The sequence below is a fragment of the Corvus moneduloides genome, chromosome Z, assembly GCF_009650955.1.
Source record: "Corvus moneduloides isolate bCorMon1 chromosome Z, bCorMon1.pri, whole genome shotgun sequence".
Taxonomy (NCBI): Eukaryota; Metazoa; Chordata; class Aves; order Passeriformes; family Corvidae; genus Corvus; species Corvus moneduloides.
Window position 1 is genome coordinate 75,447,389 of NC_045511.1, and position 18,497 is coordinate 75,465,885.

General features: G+C 40.9%; 1 protein-coding gene across 4 annotated transcripts in view; it reads left to right on the forward strand.

The window, feature by feature from the left end:
- Positions 1–18,497, forward strand: part of RASGRF2 (Ras protein specific guanine nucleotide releasing factor 2) — a 117,079-nt gene that overhangs the window by 79,886 nt on the left and 18,696 nt on the right. For all 4 annotated transcript variants that reach the window (XM_032095774.1, XM_032095775.1, XM_032095776.1 and 1 more), the window contains exon 18: positions 11,362–11,468. In XM_032095774.1, coding sequence (XP_031951665.1) covers positions 11,362–11,468 — 107 coding nt within the window. The remainder of the gene's footprint in view (positions 1–11,361; positions 11,469–18,497) is intronic.

Genomic DNA, 18,497 nt, shown 5'->3' on the forward strand with positions numbered 1-18,497 from the left:
GTGGGAGAGGAACCTCCTGCCAAAATACTCACCAATCATCTGTAGTCTTGCTGCAGAAATCCTACAGATGTTACAGGAGTTAAGCAACAGCAGTGTAATCTATGCAGCACCCACACAAAGCCTGGCAGTAGATAAAAACAATTTACATGGAGAATTATTTCTTCCACCTGTGGCTTCTAGAACTTGTGAATTTCCCTCATTTATTTTTGTACAATTCTTTGAAACGTGCTGTTGCTTTTTTTTTCCTTCTTAACTTATTATTTACATCTCTTCTGCGCAGAATCAGTGCACAGAGCCAGGATTAGTAAGATATCATGCACTGATCTTTAAAGCAAAAACACCTTTTGGTGTTCATTTACCAAAACTGCTCTCTCTGCAGGCCCTTATACTTGTTAACACTCGCAGGTATGAAGGTGCTCTCTGTGACTTCAAGAGATTCGAGTTTTACTTGAAATCTGTTAATACTTGTATGGATGAAGCCAACTTAGCAAAATAATGCCATTTTTGTTAACAATTAATAAAGTAGAAAGTACTTACATAAGCATAGCAAACACAGATTTCTTCTCTCCTAAGAATGTCTAACGCAACTTGAAGAAAAGTAGTTGATTCTAAAATCAGTCATTTTATTTTGACACTGTTCTACTGAACATGGGCTTTCAAGGAGATTGTTTTGACAAAAACTTGAATTCAAGATCTAAACTGATCGTGCGTATTTTTTCTTTAATATTTGTACCAGATAGGTTAAAAGAACTTTGAGAAGCTTATGTCTTCCTCAGCTGAAGCAGGAGAGTAAAGATCTCCCAACACAGACAAATTAATATTAGACAAGAAGCAAATACTTCCACCCAAACAAACGAGCTGTTCCCTAATGAACACAGCAGCTTTGTTTCAACAGCTCTGTCACCCAATTTTAGCTGGTACATTGTATTTCCAGCATGCTTCAAAGCTGCCTTCCTCCTCCTCCTCCTCATCCTCCTCCTCCTCCTCCATCCTGCCGACCATGCTGCGGAGAGTGTCCCATTTCTCACCAGAACAAGGTGACATTATGGGAGAGGATGGGAGTGGGATGGGAGCTGTGGTTGGCAGGAGGGCCTGGCTTCCTTAGTACAAGCATTTGTTTTTTAAAGCACATGTGAAAGGGAGAGGAGAGGGTGAGAAAGAAGCAGGGAAAAAAAAGAGTCTTTGGGGGAGTATCTCTGACAAATAATGATCTACACATAGGAAAATCTGCCCTGTGCTAGCAAGAAGGACAGATAGGTTTAATCTGTCTAATTTTAGTGATTTAAAGGAGCGATTAAAATGACAGCTTGAAGCTGCTACACAAAAATGTATTGCATATATATGATCCCTTTCCATTAACTGACTGCACACAGCTCTGGTGCTAAATTACCTTTGGCTTGAGTTACTTACCTCCTTCTCTTTTCACAGAGAAGAAATCTTAATCTAAACTGCCCTCAGTTTTAGGCTAGCAAAACTAATCTGGCTGTTGACCAGACCATTTTTAGCATCCTCTGCTTTTGCATAACTCCCACAGTCTGCTTGCAGAAGCGACCAGACCTTTGTAGCTGCAGCAGATTCTCACTGAAGTCAGTGCAGAACCTGCTCTGTTCATTTGCTGCCGGTGCTAAATGCAAGTGGTATCATCCTTCAGAGCAATTCAATATGCCTGGACACTCAAAAGTACCTCCTGGTGCTGCTGCCAGAGGTTCCCACTGCCTGTTTTGCCCTTTTGACAAGGCCTTTATTGCAGCCTGTGGGTTCTGGATTGATGGACCTGCCTTCATGTCACTGTCTATGGAGGGATCGAATTCCTTTCTGAATCTAAAACTTCATAAAAAAAGTCAGTTACACGCTACATTCCACTGATTTTTAGTGCATTAGCTACGTGCATAACCCGTGCATTAGTGAAGGAAGAGATGTACAAAGGGAAGTGTGTAATCCTTTTGCACTGTAAATGTCTGATTTTTTGAGCTGGCTATTACTGTATTCTTGATCACTGCCTGGGGTGAAGTGTTGCAGCCCCTTTCAGTACTTTCTGGGATGAGGAGCTGCCAAACGTCAATTTTAGAGCAGCCAAATGCGGCTGAAGATAATCAGTGTGGAAATACTTTTGTGAAAGTGTCAACTTCGGTAGCCACTGGAATGCGTATGGAAAGTTCTCATCTCCTCAGAGGTGCTGTAGGAGTTGATCAGCTGTAACATAACCCAACTCTAACAGCAACAGCAAGTAGAAATGGACCTTGTGAATTACAGCTGTGGTTTCCAGAATGACAAATCTCTAGAAAGCTGTATGAGCACTGAAGTTGAGCCAGATGAGTCCAGTGAGCTCTCAGTCTGACACACTTTAGCCCTGCTTGATTACTCGCATGATGTTAGAGGGATGAAAATTAGCTGAAAAGTAGTAATTCATGTTTCATAGAGATCCACAGTGGGTCTTGTGTGGGTCTTTCCATTCTGATAAACCAGGCACAGCCTGATTAAGGTTGTTTAATTTTAATCAAAATTACCATGAGAAAGTTTCACAAAAGTTTTCAGGGAGAGCTGCTTGGCTTATATTGGGTTGTGACCAGTGGAGCTGTTCTGCAGTCATTTGAACAACTTGCCAGCTCCCAGTGCGACAATATTTTTGTTTTGTTTGTTCTGGCAGAAGCACTAATTGGAGTAATGGAACGACAGAGCTGGTGCCAAGTGATGGCAGGGAGCTCAGGCCCTGTGTGTGTTGGAGGGTCCGTGTGCGGCGCTTCTGGGAGGGGACTTCTGGCTGCTCCTGCTGCTGCCAGGTGCACTCAGCCTTCAGCTCAGTGATGTGACTTGGAGGGGCACCACGCAGAGCAATGCAGGCAGACACTCCCAGTGGGATCCTGCTGGGCCCTGAGATGGAAAACTGTGTACAAACACACATTATGCTTTAAACAGATGCGGAATTTCCGTGGCTGTCGCTGTCTTGCACACAGAGACATATACATAGTTCTGCTTTCAAGGGTGTCAGCTGTCCTGCTCAGGGAGAATTGCCCTGATTCTGAACACAGGAATAATAAAGTGGCATTACACCATTATATTTCCTGAGATGGAGATTCTGGTGTAGGCAGCTGAGTTGGTATGGGATTTGGCAAAGATTAGAATTAAGTGAGACTTGTAAGGGAAATATTTGCTTTCTTTTTTCCATTGTGAGAGGACAAGGCAGAGAGAGATTTCCTTGCTGTGTTACATGAAAGGCAAGCAAACAATATATGATGCGATTTTGATCTGGATTCTACGTTATGTGGCTGGCTGGGTAATCCACTCCTGTGCTGTGCTAAATGCCTCAAATTGCATCAGCAGCTACACGCTGACCTTTGGAAAGGTGTATATTTCTTCCTGAATTTGTATTAAAGGTTCCATGTCTGAAGCAAAACCAGAAAATGTGCAGGTGATTTTCAGCGTGATGCCATAAACATTGCAGTTTATAATAGTAATTTTGCACTCTAGTAATTTCCTGGGCTATAACATCTCATTCCTGTACTGGGAAAGATTTGTGGAAACTCCTCCTTTTGACTCCAGACGTGAAAGAAAAAATTTTGATGGTGATATCCCAATTAAAGATTAACATGAGACTTTATCTAAGCAGTTGGTAGAAGATGGTAATTTTATCTGTTCTTGCCCAGGTCATGGATTTCCATGTGAAACTCCAGCTCTGAGTTTGGGGGCACCTCATCTGCTGTCAGAGAGACAGGATGCCATCAAATTGTGTCCTGCTTATCAGTCCTGCTTGTATTCTGAGTCTGCCAGTGCCCTCTTTCTGTCAGGGATTTAAGATGTTTAGTTCCAAGAAAATAAAGATATAGGATTTGTTAACCTCCCCATGTCCTTTACACAGGACAGCCAAGTTTTTTTTCCTTGTCATTTTTGTGTGACTAATGGCTCTAGCCAGGAACTGGGGAGGGGAGCACTTGTTCCCTCTTGGGGACACATTTTAATGAGATACCCAGACCCATTTCTGCAGGTTCATGGAGGTTTGAGAAGCACTGAGGCCTGCACATTGCACTTTCCTGAAGTTCCCATCTCAGTTAAAAAACTCCGTGTGGGAAATGTTCACTGAGTTACTCCACAGCTGACACTGTTCTCCACCGAAAATGGTGATGTGACAAAAAAATGACGGTGTAGACCCCAGCAGTGTCCCTTTCTGAGGCTGCAGGGTTGTCAAAACCTGCTCAGGGGTTGTCACCAAAGCAGAGTCACCAGGGCTGTGCCTGGCATAGGGTCTCTGAGGGCTGGGGTCATCGGGGGCTGATGGCCATGGCCTGGCAGGGGGCAAATGGGATTCCTGTTCCAGGCTGCTCATTCACAAATTTTAACAAAAATCGTTGCTTGTCAATTTCAGATACTTGGCTAAACAGTTGAATCTTATTTGCAATTTTCTTAGACGATGGCTTGAAAATGGAAGTTTTGCTTTCAAGTGATCCCTGCTCTGGGAGTTAAGAAATGGGAGAAAATGATGATTTTTTTCCTCCAGTTTAACAGACATTTAGGATCTCCTGCTTTTACTTCTATATTCCCTTATTTTGAATTAATACCTTATTCTAGTTTGCTGGAAGAGCTGGCTACTCAGGAAAAAAGTATTTTCACTGGACGTTTCCTGAGTCACAGAGCTGTGAAGCATTTGTTTTCCGAGCTATTGCAGTAAGTCCTGAGCAGCTGCAGTGGTGTGGGGAGAGAAATTTGGGGAGCACTTTTATGCCTTTTTTCTTTCATTTTATTCCCCCTGTGCCCAAGTGTTGTTTGCATAATGAATATTTGTTTAAGCTTCCATTATGACCCAGTCCTAAACAGTCTGGAAACTGCTTGTGAGATGGACATTTTGTTCAGAGATTTTTTGGTGATGGGTGTGCATCCTGCCAGTTTTTGTTTTTCATGACAGTCAACTCTCCGTTCACAGATGGTCTGAAAAATGATACATTTGGCTCCTTGCAATTATCGCCTCCTTTCCATTTAACCTTTGTTCCTATTGACATTATAAAAAGATGAATAATCTCACAAACTCCTTCCTTTAAGTTTAATGAACTGAAGGTAAAAATTCCAAAAGCCATTTAATGTGATTTTCTCTTTTTATCTGTACATTGTCACAGACTGTATTTTAACTTTGTGATAGGGCACACTGAGCATTTTAAGTGTCTAAAAGCTTTCTTTGAATAGGTCTTGAAAAGACTGTGAACATTATGCAATAAATATCTGCTATACTCCTCTTCATATTGATGATAGAGCAAGTTATGAGTGTAGATGAAGTGTCATTAAGGAAATGAAGAGCTAGGGATCATTTGGAATGCAGGAAAACATCAATAGGTAAAAGTTGCTTATCTCCTCCCTGAAAGATAAGAGACATAGCAGGAGCACAGGCAAATGTATAAATTCAAAGATGTATCAGCTGCAGTATTGCCATTCTTGTCACTGTTCATAGCAGATAATTCAAGCATTATTGCAGTGAAAAAAAAGAAGTCTAAGGTGTACTAAAGATTTGCCAATATAATTGCTAAGGATTGTTCAGAAAGGGTTTTCTTCTTTGTCAGTTGTTCCCTATAGTTTTTTATGTAAGTCATAGGAAAAAAAAGCTGCTGTCACACTGCACATTTGTCATGGTATTCTGAAATCTGAGAACACAATTGGCAGCAACAGCCTTTGAAATTCGGGATCTGTTCCTTCCTAGAGTTACATATATAAACAAAGGCACAAGGTTTAGATGGTTTTGTCTAAGACTTCACCAGAAGAAGTGGACTTGTGAGTTTACCCATGAATGCACACACAAACACTTCTTGTGTGCAAACAGATGTGATTTTGAAGATGTATATAGCTGTACCAAAATTCAGAGCTGGGTTTTGGTTATGACATTGACCCCTTGTTGTCTCTCTTTGCTGGTGCTGAAAGAAGACAAGGACAGGATGTTCTTGCATTGCTGCTGAATTTTAGCTTTAAAAATGCACACTATGTGGTTATTTTACTCTAAGATGAGTTATTGATTTTTAGTAGTAAGTTGTGTAACTTGTAACTGCAAGTATGTTCTCAGTGTTTAGCCATTTTTAAAGATTTCCTTTTCAAGAGTGAGACTGATATGCTCTCCTGAGAGTATTTCTATTAACAACCCCAGAAATCTCAAGAGTGTGTGTTAATTATAGCTTTAGCAGCAGCCCTGTTTTTAAGGAGTTTTGAAGGACAAATCTTAAAATTTGAATATTTCTTTGATCTTAAGTGAATATTTTCATTCTTTGTGGTATACATGTTTTAAGCATATAATCTCATAGATTATGATAATTCTCAGAGCAACCTTAGTGTTGTTGAGAGGAGATAAAATAGTATCTTGATGGTATTCTTTAGCCACTTACCTTTCTATCCCATCCATTAAACTAAAATTATTTTGCTGGACTGATGTATTTTTAGACTTTTGGATTTAGTCCAAGTTTTCTGCATAATCTTGACACAACTGCTTTATCTCTATGCTGTGTTCTTTAAATTTCTCTGATTAGAAAAAGCTTTTCTAAATCAAGGGTCATTTAAAAATAGTTTACCAACCTTTCCCTTAAATATTTTGCAGAAATTAAATGCAGTCACTAGGTCTCTATCTGTGTTACACTATTGTACATCAGCTGGTCCATGTGAATCCCTGGGATTTACCTTACTAAGACCATAATCCCTTGACTTGATTCGATAGTTAGATTGTATGTATGGCAGAGGCTTTAGGCAGAAGAATCAGATACATACTTGGAATTATTTCTGACGTGGGTGGTTACAACAGGGATTTTCAGTGGCATATTTCTTAGAACAAAATGATTTCATATGTCCCAAAGACCAGTGAAAGTGAAATTAAATGCCTGAAATGTGTTGGGCTCTGGATTGCTCCTGGCTTTTAACAGTCAGTTCTGATGCTGAATTAGTTTGTAGCCCTTTCTGAAACAAACTCAAAGCCTGGCATAGTGAATGATTAAATATTCCTCTCACATAAACTGAGGTAGCCTAAAGACTGTGGCTAAATGTTACAGCTAGTGCTCTGAGGCATCACACTACTCATGGAGAAACCCACATAATGGTTTTAAGATCATTCAATAGTAACTGAAAAAAAAAGGAAGGACTGTATTATTGAGCAAATATGCTGTACTTTGCACAGTGAATGGGATCTCATAATCTTCACCCTTCTTTTCATCACTGTTCGTTTTCTTTTCCAGCTCTGCCGTTCTTCAGCTGGCTAATGTATGACAGCCCAATATCATAAATAAAGAAATGGAGGAGGCCAGAATCACTGGCAGTTTAGATTTCTTACCACACTAAAATACTCACCCTCTGACACATTTCTGTGAAAATATGTGAGACCCAATTACTTGCTTGAGAATGTATGACCAGTAAGGATGGGAATCTATAAACACTCATCCAAACTTTTGTAGGTAGGTTCAGGTAAAAAAAAATATAATCCCTTTTTTGGGGCTTCTTGTGTATTGGGAAGGCTTTTCTTTTGTGCTGCATATATTGGAGAGGCTTTTCCAGTTTTAATCTGTGGATGAAAACTGCTGTGCCCCACGCCTGGGGTTTGTATTTGTTCTTTATCCAGGTCAGAAAGCACCACTGGTGTTTGCTAAGCCAAAGCTGTCAGGATTCAAGCCAGCCTGAGTGGTGAAGCTGGCCTACACCTCTCGGGTGTATCCATCAGTTTTGGTTATTTGTCATCTACCTGGTGGGCCCTGAATGTTCTCCTTCCACCTCTGGGACTCTGTGGGACTCACTGGGATTTCCCCAAAGGCTGGAGTGCAATTTTCTCCCATTGCTGGGTGCTAACACACCTTCAGTGTGTGATTCCAGGGTAGTTAATTGAAACTGGCACATCAAATCAGCTTCTGATTGGAAGATTTTTGCTGAGAAAGACACCAGAAACTTCATGACTCTGAACAACTTACACTAGTTCTTGTGAACGGATTTATCTTTGTGTAGATAAACCCTTAAAAGTGGATATTATTATTATACCATCAAAACTTCAGACAAGTTAATTACTATGGTCAAGAATCATGTGCTGTTGTATTAATCTCAGACTAATCTTAGAATAGTTTGGCTTGGAAGGAACCCCAAAGACATCTTGTTCCAGCCCCCTGCCATGGGCAGGGACACCTTCTATTGGATGCAGAAATACAAAATGCAGAGAATACAGCTGCTGTAGCTGGAGTGAGAGTTTTTGACATCTCAACTGAAATAGAAAAGAAAATAAAATGTTTAATTTCTTTAGAGTACAGAGTGCAGACTTTGCCATGATACAAATGTTCCTCTGGGGTGAGGTGGATTTTAAAGGTGCAATGCTGTAAATTGCTGATAGAGTCAGTTTAGCCCTGAAGAACCAGGTAAAGCAGGACAGGATTTTGCTAAAGGCAGCTGTTATTAGCTTTTGAGGAGAGGATCTTCTCTCTGTCTCACACTGACATGGATGAGATCTGGCCCTGAGTGCAGCACTTGCAGAGGTGAATCACTGACACCTTCCAGCTGCAGCCATCGATTTCCTGGGGATTTATGAATGGAATAGGCAATGACACCTCCCTCTGACACCTGCTCTGGCCTTCCACGTAACAAGAGCTATGTACAAGGTACTGTTATAATTTAATCTGCAGATTTATCTGTCTATCCAGCACATACTTTTTTAAATCTTTAGTGATAGTGCAAGCTATACAAATATTAACTTTTTATTAAAGTGTTTAATGTGGAGATTTATGTCTATTAAGCACCTGTATTTTTAATCTTTGGTGATAAAGGAAGCTACAAAAATACCAGGTTTTTATTGAAGTGCACAAAAGAAAACATGTGAAGGTGAGACTGGATTTTTTGCCTAACAATCTGAAGACAAGTACCTGAACAGAGTGATTAAATAGTATTGAAAGAAGTAACTCAGTGAAACTAGCAATGCTGTCAGGTTAACTTTGTGTTTGACAGCCTGTGGTAAAAGTTCTGCATCACCATTATGTGAAGATACTATTTGTGGAATCAGTACATATTAATTTCAACAGATAATGGTGAAAAACATTACTTGAAAGTAGCACTCACTGAGGCACCTGCCCACTGAGATGATTAATGATTAGAAATACTTGCTTGTATTTCTAAAGTGGAAAGATTGCTTCCTTCAGGAGAGGAGAGGATATTTACCATGCAGTGTTTCAGGTTATTTCACCATCGGGTCTGGACGTGGGCAGGTCCATCCAGAATCCTAATTAAATTACTTGTTATTCCTTCAGATTTATAAAGGTGTGGAGGGCGCTGGGGGGGCTCAGCCTGGAGAAAAGGAGGCCTGGGGGGCCTTCTGGCTCTGCACAGCTCCCTGACATTTGTGGCCATCTGTGTTCATCTCAGTTCTTCTCTTACACAACTGGAGCTCTCCATTTATTGCTTCAACACATCGACATTAAGTACGGAGAACATGGATCTGGGTGAACGTGTTGCTCATTCTTGGCAACAAGCTAATTACTGCTTAAAAATTGATGAAATTCTGAGGGCCATACCGGTTTGCTGAAGTGATCTCTGGAGGCTTTAATTTTTTCGTTCCCTCTTTTTATTCTTTTATTGTAGTTCACTCAAAACTGTCTCTGTAGGCTTCTCTCTCTTTTCCTTACAGCTTACTGAAACTTGTTTTCCTTAATGTTACCTTGGTAAAGACGTTGCTGCTTAAATATATAATTTTCATTGTGACTTTCATTGCTGCAATTAAGTGGCTAATTGAACAGTTTATAATGTGTATTCCTAATTGCTTCTGCAATAGGTTAACTGTGAAAGGCATAGAAGATTAACACACAAAATGTTGCCTGTGTTACCTTTTGCTGAGAAAAGCCTCAGAGATTTTCTTTATTTTTCTCTTTATGGGGAATGAAACTGCTTAAAATGCTTCAGTATTAAACTTCCGTTGATATTGAATCTTAGATGCCATCTACAGTGCAACTTGCCATAGTTTAAAAATGCCCATGAAATGTAAGTGTGGATAAAAAATACATTTGGGGGTTGGGGTCTAACATGCAGTAAAAGATGTGAGTCTGCAATTAAATGCTTCCTGACTTGCTTATCTTGCCAAAAATACAGAGCAGCAATTTGGACTTTCTGGATTGCCTGTTAAAAGAATAGAAAAAACTAATACAAGCCTCTAGAATACCTCCAATGGGTTTATCACAGAATAAATAGAAGTTTAATCTGCCTGTGCTATTTATAATAAAACATGGGCTTTCGAGCAGCTTTTATACCAAAAAAATGGTAAAGTACTGGTCATATGGGAGGGTGTTCCCAGCTGTTCCTGGGCTCTGCACCGAGTGGAATGGAGAGCAGCACAGTGCAAGAGCAAATCAAATCTAACAGAAGCATAGAAAAATGCACTCTTCTCAAGTATATCTTCAGAGTTACCATTTTTTTAAAGACATTCAGGGGTTTAGTGTAACAGTTTCATTATTATTAAAATAATGTAATCATCATTTTAGTGCACAGATTTTATTTTTGATAAAGCTACAGCAGAATGAAAAGAGAAGCAATAATACTAATGCAGGAAGAAAGTTGCTTGCTAATAAAACTATTTATTTATAAGTAAATATTGCTGACCAAAAAAAAAAAAAAAAAAACCAACCTGTCCATAAAAGATGAATGGGGAAATGCTGCATCTGGAAAATTGTAGTTTTCAGGCAGCTGGGTCTGTAAATGTGTTTTCCGTATATCTTCCCATTTTCTTGTCATCCCAGTTGTAAAAAAACCAAACAACTTACTTGAACAGTGTCGATTAGTAGAGCCTGTACAATACTGCCCTTGTGAAGGAGGATTTCTCATGCTGACTTTGTCCTCCTCTGTGCTTAAACTACTCCCCTCCCCTTGTTCTTTACTAGTTCTGAAATTTACCTGTTTCCCTTTTCTAAACCATTTGGACTTTTCAAATCTGCTTGATTACAGGCCTAGCTCTGGTCTGGTCCTTTTCCTTGCTGTAAATTTCTTCCATACTGGGGGAAAAAAAAAAAAAAAAAAAAAAAAAAAAAAAAAAAAAAAAAAAATCTTTGTCTTCAGTTTGCTTTGATTCACTTTATTTCTTTATACACTTAATTTTATTTCTTCCATGCTGAAGGGAGGCCTTGAAATTTAATTGCACAGGCAATTATTCTTCACCTTTGTAAAGCTGAGTGCTGACCCCAGGAGCTGTCTGTGTTACCATGGGCAAGGCTGTGTTCCAGAGGTGCTGCAGAATTTCTTTGGTCTAGACATTCACATTTCACCACCTGTCCGGCGCCTTTCCTTTTATTGCACAGAAATATTCTACAGGCCTTCCGTTTCCCGAAATCTCTCCTATTGTATTTTCATTTTCCCCAGCCCCATTAACCCCAGTGTGGGTTTGTTTCTGTGCAGGGTTCAACAACTCGGAGCGCACGTGTGACAAGGAATTCATCATCCGCAGGGCCGCCACCAACCGCGTCCTCAACGTCCTGCGGCACTGGGTCTCCAAACACTCACAGGTATCCCCTCCTCAAACACACAGGGATCAACAGTTCACACTGTTCGTGCTACAGGCAGCCTGCCTCAACTGCTCTGGCTGTGTTAAAATACTCGTGTTGTCATGCAGAAATTTATTCATTTATTTGTGGTGAATTGCGCACGGAAAGCACGTGCCAGTCCCTCCACAGGCCTGGCAGGACTGTGATTGTAAAATGGTGTTGGCAGAGAAGGGAGGGGAAGAAATCCGAGTGGTCTGTGGAATGTCATATCCTGTAAGCTGACAGGTGGGAAAAATGCTGGGAGATTCTGACATGGATGTAGAAGACTTTTGAAAAGGGTGGATGGATGGATGGATGGATGGATGGATGGATGGATAGGGTGAGGAGGGAGGGAGGAAAGAAGGAAGGAAGAAAAAAAAGAGGGCTCTTTGGAAGCAAATGAGAGATTTTTGTACACCTTGTGCAGCTGGTGCTTCACAGCACTTACAGACTGCTTTGTCACTACGTGCTGCTAATAAAGGATACTTCATCTCCAAAGCTAATTCCAGCAATGTCAAACTCTCTAACGCAAAATCAATTCCCTTTTTCCCATGTAAAGGGTTTAATTTTCATTGAGGTTAAGTTTGCTAGAGAATTAACTCAGTAAGAGATGTGTTAGTGGGAAAATCAGTTATGTTTGGAAAGCTGAGCAGCCCAGAAGCGATTACTAAAACCTCTCTTGGTATCATGGGAGTGATTAATCATTTCAAGTTACTGGAAGCAGCCTATGAACTTCAGGTTTTGACTCGCTGTTAAATTAAAGTCAGAATCAAGCAAATCTTGAGCTGTAACAGAAGTGGCAGCAGACTTATTACAGTTTTGTGTTACTCTAGGTGCTTATTTCATTCCAGTTCATATTAAATATCTTCTATGACATGAGTTGATCCTCTTTGCTAATTAAAATTTATGTGATCATGGAAATGTGGAAACTTTTATCTACATTAAGCAAATCTACAAGTAGTTTCACTGATTACTTTTGCATTTGCTTTTGCATCATGTTTACAATTGGAATTCTTTTAAAAATATGAAGAGGACAAAGATAATGAGTAACACATTGTGCATTTTCTAAGTGTAAGCTGTTACCTGCACTCCCTGGTCTCTCACTGCCTTTTATTTTTTCCATGGCAAAGGTGTCAGATTTTAGTTCTTTAGCTCTCCTTGTCCATTATTATTCCAATATAGCACATATTTTAAAATGCAAGGGCTTTGGCATGAGAAATAAGAAATGCTACATCAGCAGAGCATGTAATCAGCTTTTTGTGTTGTTTACTTGTGAGACTAGGGAGAGAGAAAGGACAGATATAAGCAAACTAGTCAGAAAAGACTGACTAGTTGCTGCCAAAAAATATGGGACAGGACTAGTTTAAGGAGGACAAGTGAAGAATTACTGTCTGGCCAAACAATTTGAAATGTTGGCAGTAAAGATGTACAGTCCTGGGAGAGCAGTAGCTCCAAGCTTATTTTACAGTAACAACACAAACTGCAGATCCTGAGCCACCAATGTCTGGTGAGGAAATGCTTACTCAATTTTCAAAATGACACAACAATAAAAGCATTGAAATTTTTTAAGAACAACAGACCTGCCAAAAACTTTTATATGTTTTAAGGTATTTGTGTTGTTCTCTGGATCAACCTTGGCTGAGACATCCTTCATCCTCATGAGCAACCAAGAGCAGGTTTGATTCTCAAAAAAAAGGGCAGGTTTTATTCTAAAAAAACCTGAACAAACAAAAACCCCCAACTTACAACGTAACTGAAAATAAGTGGATGTTTGCAAAGATAAACATGCAATTTTGATATTGTTTTCCCTCTTACCTGCCTTTGAATTTGCTTTTACTGCAAAAACTCCCAGCACCAAATGGGCAATTTCTCTCTGTCCAGAGACTGTTCTTTTGCAATGTCCCAAGATCTTCGTGGTCATCAACAGCCCACACCACTACTAAAGGTGACCAACCATGCAGAGTTTTTTCTGGCAAAACACCATTTCCTCATCACTGGATGCAAAGAGAATCAAACACAGTAGAGGTGTAACGAGTGTCTTTATTTCTCTGCCAGGTGTGAGATGGTGTTACAGACTTGCTTTAGTGCTGCAGCTCGTGAGTAATTCTGCAGCATAACCAACTCTGTCTTGGTGCTCTCTGATTCACCAGTGGTAGGTCTGCCTAAGTTGTTGTCCTGATGTCTTGTGCACTGGTGCAAGACTCACACACAGCCATCTGTTCGAGGGCTCTGACGTGCATCATCCCACTTCACTATTCCCTACCCTCCATGCCTCCCTCTGGAACCCTTTGGCTCGCTCAGCCTCTGCTCTCTTGCGTGTAAGAAGATGGGTAAGGGTTAGTGCAAGAACCGAGGGATGCAGGAATTATCCAAACAGATGGTTCAGAGCCTTGTGTTTGCTCACTTTGCTCTAGAAAATCCTTGACTGGGGTTTGGAACATCTGTGCTGGGGTGTGGAATCAATTAACTTCCACTGTCTTGCAGCTGTGTCAAAACCACACTTAGGGATGGTTTAGCTTTGCTCTGTTTTTACTTTTTTTAAATCTATCTGACCATGGACAGCATTTAATACGTAAAATTGTCTGTGACCAGAAAACAGAATCATTAAAATTAATGAATCAGCCTATTCAGTGAGGACGGGCTTTCATAAAGTGGTTTTGTTTTCTTGAAATCATGCTAAACAATGCTTTAAAGAAATTGATTGTTCTTAAAACTTGAATCATACACTGTAGAAGCCTCACTTAAAGTTCAAGTAAATGTACACATGGTAGTGCCAGGTCTGCAGCCCTTTGTGGAGGGCACAAGGAACTAATGAATGTCCCTAGGACCTCTCAAGGCACAGATAAAAGTGTGGGAACAAACCATCCCCAGGGGAAGTGACACATACATCCCTGTTTTTACCACCCTGAGCAAAAGTAGTCAAACCTGTTCTGCTCATCAGCCAAAACCAGCACAGTATGAAAGGCAGCTTTAGATATTCCAGATTGTTTTGTTTACATTTTTCTTCTTTTTATTCCATGTCCCTCCTCTTTCTTTGATTCAGACACCTGCAAGCCAGCAAAGCTTTCTTCTTGCCCTAAGTAACAGCAGAATGTTTGTGTTTACATTTTGTTTTTGAAATGTGGTTGAGAGGAGCAGAGCAAGATTCTCCTGTTGTAAACAATGAGCACACAAATGACAGGGCAGAGGATCACTGGGAGCAGGAGCCTTGGAGCATAACCACTGGCTCCTGCAGAGGTAGAAAAATAGGAAGGCAAAAGGGGGGCAGGGCAGAAAGTCTCAGTATGACTTTCATTATCTGAGCGAGGTCCTGTAGCCTTGTTTTATTTAAAAATACTTCCTTGCCTTTTATCTATCTTCACTTGTGCTGCAAGTGAAGCTTTTTCTGCTCCAAAATGGCAAGCAGATTGCAGTGGAGCTTGTCCAAGGCTTTCACATCTGGCCTCTCTGAGTGACAACTGAGGGCTTGTTCCCACTGGCTTCTTCGAAGATCTCAGCTGGAACGGTTCTCTCACAAACTCTCTGGCTGCCAGATGGTGTCAGTGACTTACAGAGTTACCACAAGGCCTGGGGAGAGGACCATGGCTTTGATTTTGGAAATACAGGTCATGATCTGTGCCCAATGCCTGCCCGGCTCCAGCTGTGACATTATGTAATGCAGCTCATGCTCGTGGTCATACCCACAGAGCCGTGGTGGGTCTTCAGCAGGAGGATTGCCAGAGGGAGTTACTGATAGCACTTGGGGACTGGGGAGAACACCTGGATACATAGGATTGTCCAGGAAAAGATGATTGCAGTTAGTTAAAAATAGTGTTAGCTCACATGAATTGGCCAATTTCATTTCTTTCTACTTCATTGGAATAAAAGTAGAGAGAAAATCCTTTACATGAACCCCACTGAGCTCATATTAAATGGCATAAAGTAATGAATAAGGTATCCGGTGAGTTTATAGTAAGTATGTTGTAGAAATATGAATGAATTACACTGAAGCCACACTTAGCAAGATACACTGTATTTTAACTACATTGCAAATTGACCTCTAGGACCTGCGGCCCCTGCCTTGAAACAGCAAAGACATTTCTGGTGTTCTTTGTGAAATGAGCAGCTGTGGTGATCTGGATGGCGAGGAGCCAGGGGGGCTGCCCGGAGACAGCCTCGAGCGTGCTCTTGGCCACTTGGTGAGGAGAGCCAGCGTGCCTAAACTTGTGCCCTGGATAATAATGCCCTGAGTTGCTGCTGTGCCACGTCCCAGGCTGGCAGGAGCCAGGTGTTATAAACGGAGCCTGGACTTTTTTGGGTGAGATAAAAGTCTGCTCGTTTATTTAAAAAGAAAACCAGGAGCGGAGACTTGAGATAAGCCCGAGTCCCACTCGGCAACCCAGAAAAGAACAACAGTACGGCGCACAGGGCGTTCCTTCGGACTCGGGTTCCTCAGGAAGACCCCCAGGGACTGAGCCCCGGGGCCGTTTTATAGTCCCTCTGATGTTATGACTGGTGCAGCTCCGATCCTCCCTCGGGTGGCTCGTTGCCAGGGTCCTCATTGGTGTTCAGCTCCGTCAGTCTCTGGGGCGTCGAGTGATTGGTTTGCCCCTTAACCAATAATTCCTCAAGATGTTTACATCATAAACCATTAAGTCATCTTAAGAACATTCCAGAACGTTCCCCTCTTTTCTATAGACCCACCACTCTTCCCCCATTGGTGTCACCATCTAGCGATCACATAGCAGCAACTATTAACTTATTAACTGTATATAACAAGTAACTATTAACTTCTTTTTAACAAAAAAACCCTTTTAACCATTTATTACACAGGGGTTTGCTTGGCATGGCCCTGCAGGGCACAGGAGTCAGCCAGAGGGGAGCCAGGCCTGCGGGCAGCCACAGGGCTAGCGGGGCTCTGCGCCCGCTGCTGCTGGAGCCCGACTGCTCCGTGCTCCCCAGGCGCTTGGCGAGCGTGTGGCACCCAGCACGCAGGGCAGGGCTGTCACATCCCCTGCGTGGCCCCTGCCCGTGTTCCTCGGGTCTGTGTTCTGTGCTGGGAGCTGCTGCTCGTGCTGCTGGTGGCTCTGGCTCGAGGGAGCCCAGCAGCAGTGACAGCAGACACCGATTCTGTGCAATCAGGGCCGACACTCCTCACAACCCCCCCATCTCTGCGCTTGAAACCGACTGGAGGACAATGCTGTTGTCCTTTGCTTGTTTCTTGAAGTAAACCAGACTTAGTTCAAGCTCAGGGATGAGTTTTCCTGAAAGCCAGTTATAATTTCATTTATCTCTGCCTTCCACCTGTGTCAATGTTTTGTTGCATAAGAATTTGTACAGATTTTGCTCAACACAACTGTGTGTGGTAGGTGAAGTGTGGTTTTTTTGCTTCAAAATTGAATACTGTAGTAGAGGACTGCAGCAGTGGAGTAACTTCACTTAATTATGAGTGTTTGATCTGCTGTGCACAAGATTAAGACTCACTCATCTGCTGCCACTGAAATAATTGCCTGTTTTCTTTTTGGCATGTGAACAAATACATGAAAATAAGACAATCTCCATCTACTTAAAAATATTCCAAATTCCTTGCAAACAGTCTTCAAGCAGATCTCTCTCCCCTCCTGCCTCTTTCTTCCCTCCCTCCTGTCCTTTTGTAGTCCTTCTTACTGGCCTACTCAAACATAAATCAGGTCCCCATGTTTTAGCTCGATTTCACTTGTCTGGATTATTCATTGCTCCCCACGTTTTTTAGATGCAGAATGTTTCCTCTCACTGAGGAGCATTTAAAGAAAGGGGAGAGGAAATGCTTCTGGGGTTTCACTGAGCTCATGTCAAATCTTGAAAATATATTCTCTGTATAAGCCACCGGCAGTAGATATACTTTTTCTAGTTTAAAAAGGCACCTTAGCTAAGTTTTTTTCCTTGCTTTCTGCTGCCTCTGCTACACTCTCGTTTCTTCTAGCCAGTGATTCTGAATCTGAGTAATACCCACACTTCATTAGGCTACTGTAGACTCTGAAATATATTAGAGGTATGTGACCCTCTCATGAAGAACTAAACCACTGTCAGATTGAAATGTGCCTGCTGGAAAATTGAATGACTCTTGTCTGACCAACTGTATTCCTTCTCTGATATGTAAATTTCAACTAGAAGTCAAAAATTGGTGTAAAATTATGTAGAGAGATGTGATACACATGTATCTAGAGCCATAAATAGCTACCTGTGGATCTAAGTGTTCTATAATATAAACAGATAAATATTCATCTATGACACCCATAATATGCATAGATATAATCTGCATGTATTTAGAGTTATTTAGTTACTTTTAAATTATACATAGAATTGGTTGCTAAGTATTTTGGTGTTTGTATCATTCTTACATTAACCTTTCTCCACAAAAGTTAAGTACATGTACATGTTTAAATGCAGTATTATTATTTCCCTATTTTTTTCATATATCGGTCATCATGCTGGAATCTCAGTACCACTCAGATAATGACCTTCACTAGAAAAAGAGAGTAGTTCTTAATTTTTCTTCTGATTCTCACCTTTTTTCATAGGGTTTTTTTTTTTTTTTAACTCATCACACTATAAGAAACAGATAACATTGCTTTAAAAAAGAAACCTGTAAATTTGAGTTTCTCCAGCAATTCCAGCACTACTATCTTGTGGAGATTACTCAGTAAAACAAGTTTTACTGGTAATGACCCATGTATTAATTCTCATTATTATAAGAATTAGTGTGTAAACATGCAAAAACTGGAAATGCTTTGGTTTGGCTGGATCTGATGATTATAGGTGAGGCTTCCCCATCCTATTTGCAAATGAAAGAACTTTTAAAATTCTGGACTTTTTTGGTCATAGGTTTGGTTTCAACAAAGGAAGACATCTTGAGAGAAAATACTTTGTAATGAAAAGAATCAACCAGTTGTGGTTTGAAAGCTGTGCTTGGAAATAAAATCGTGACCACGATGATGTGATCTGCCCGAGGATTTTACCCAGCAATGCTGAATGAGGATGATGGATGTGTCA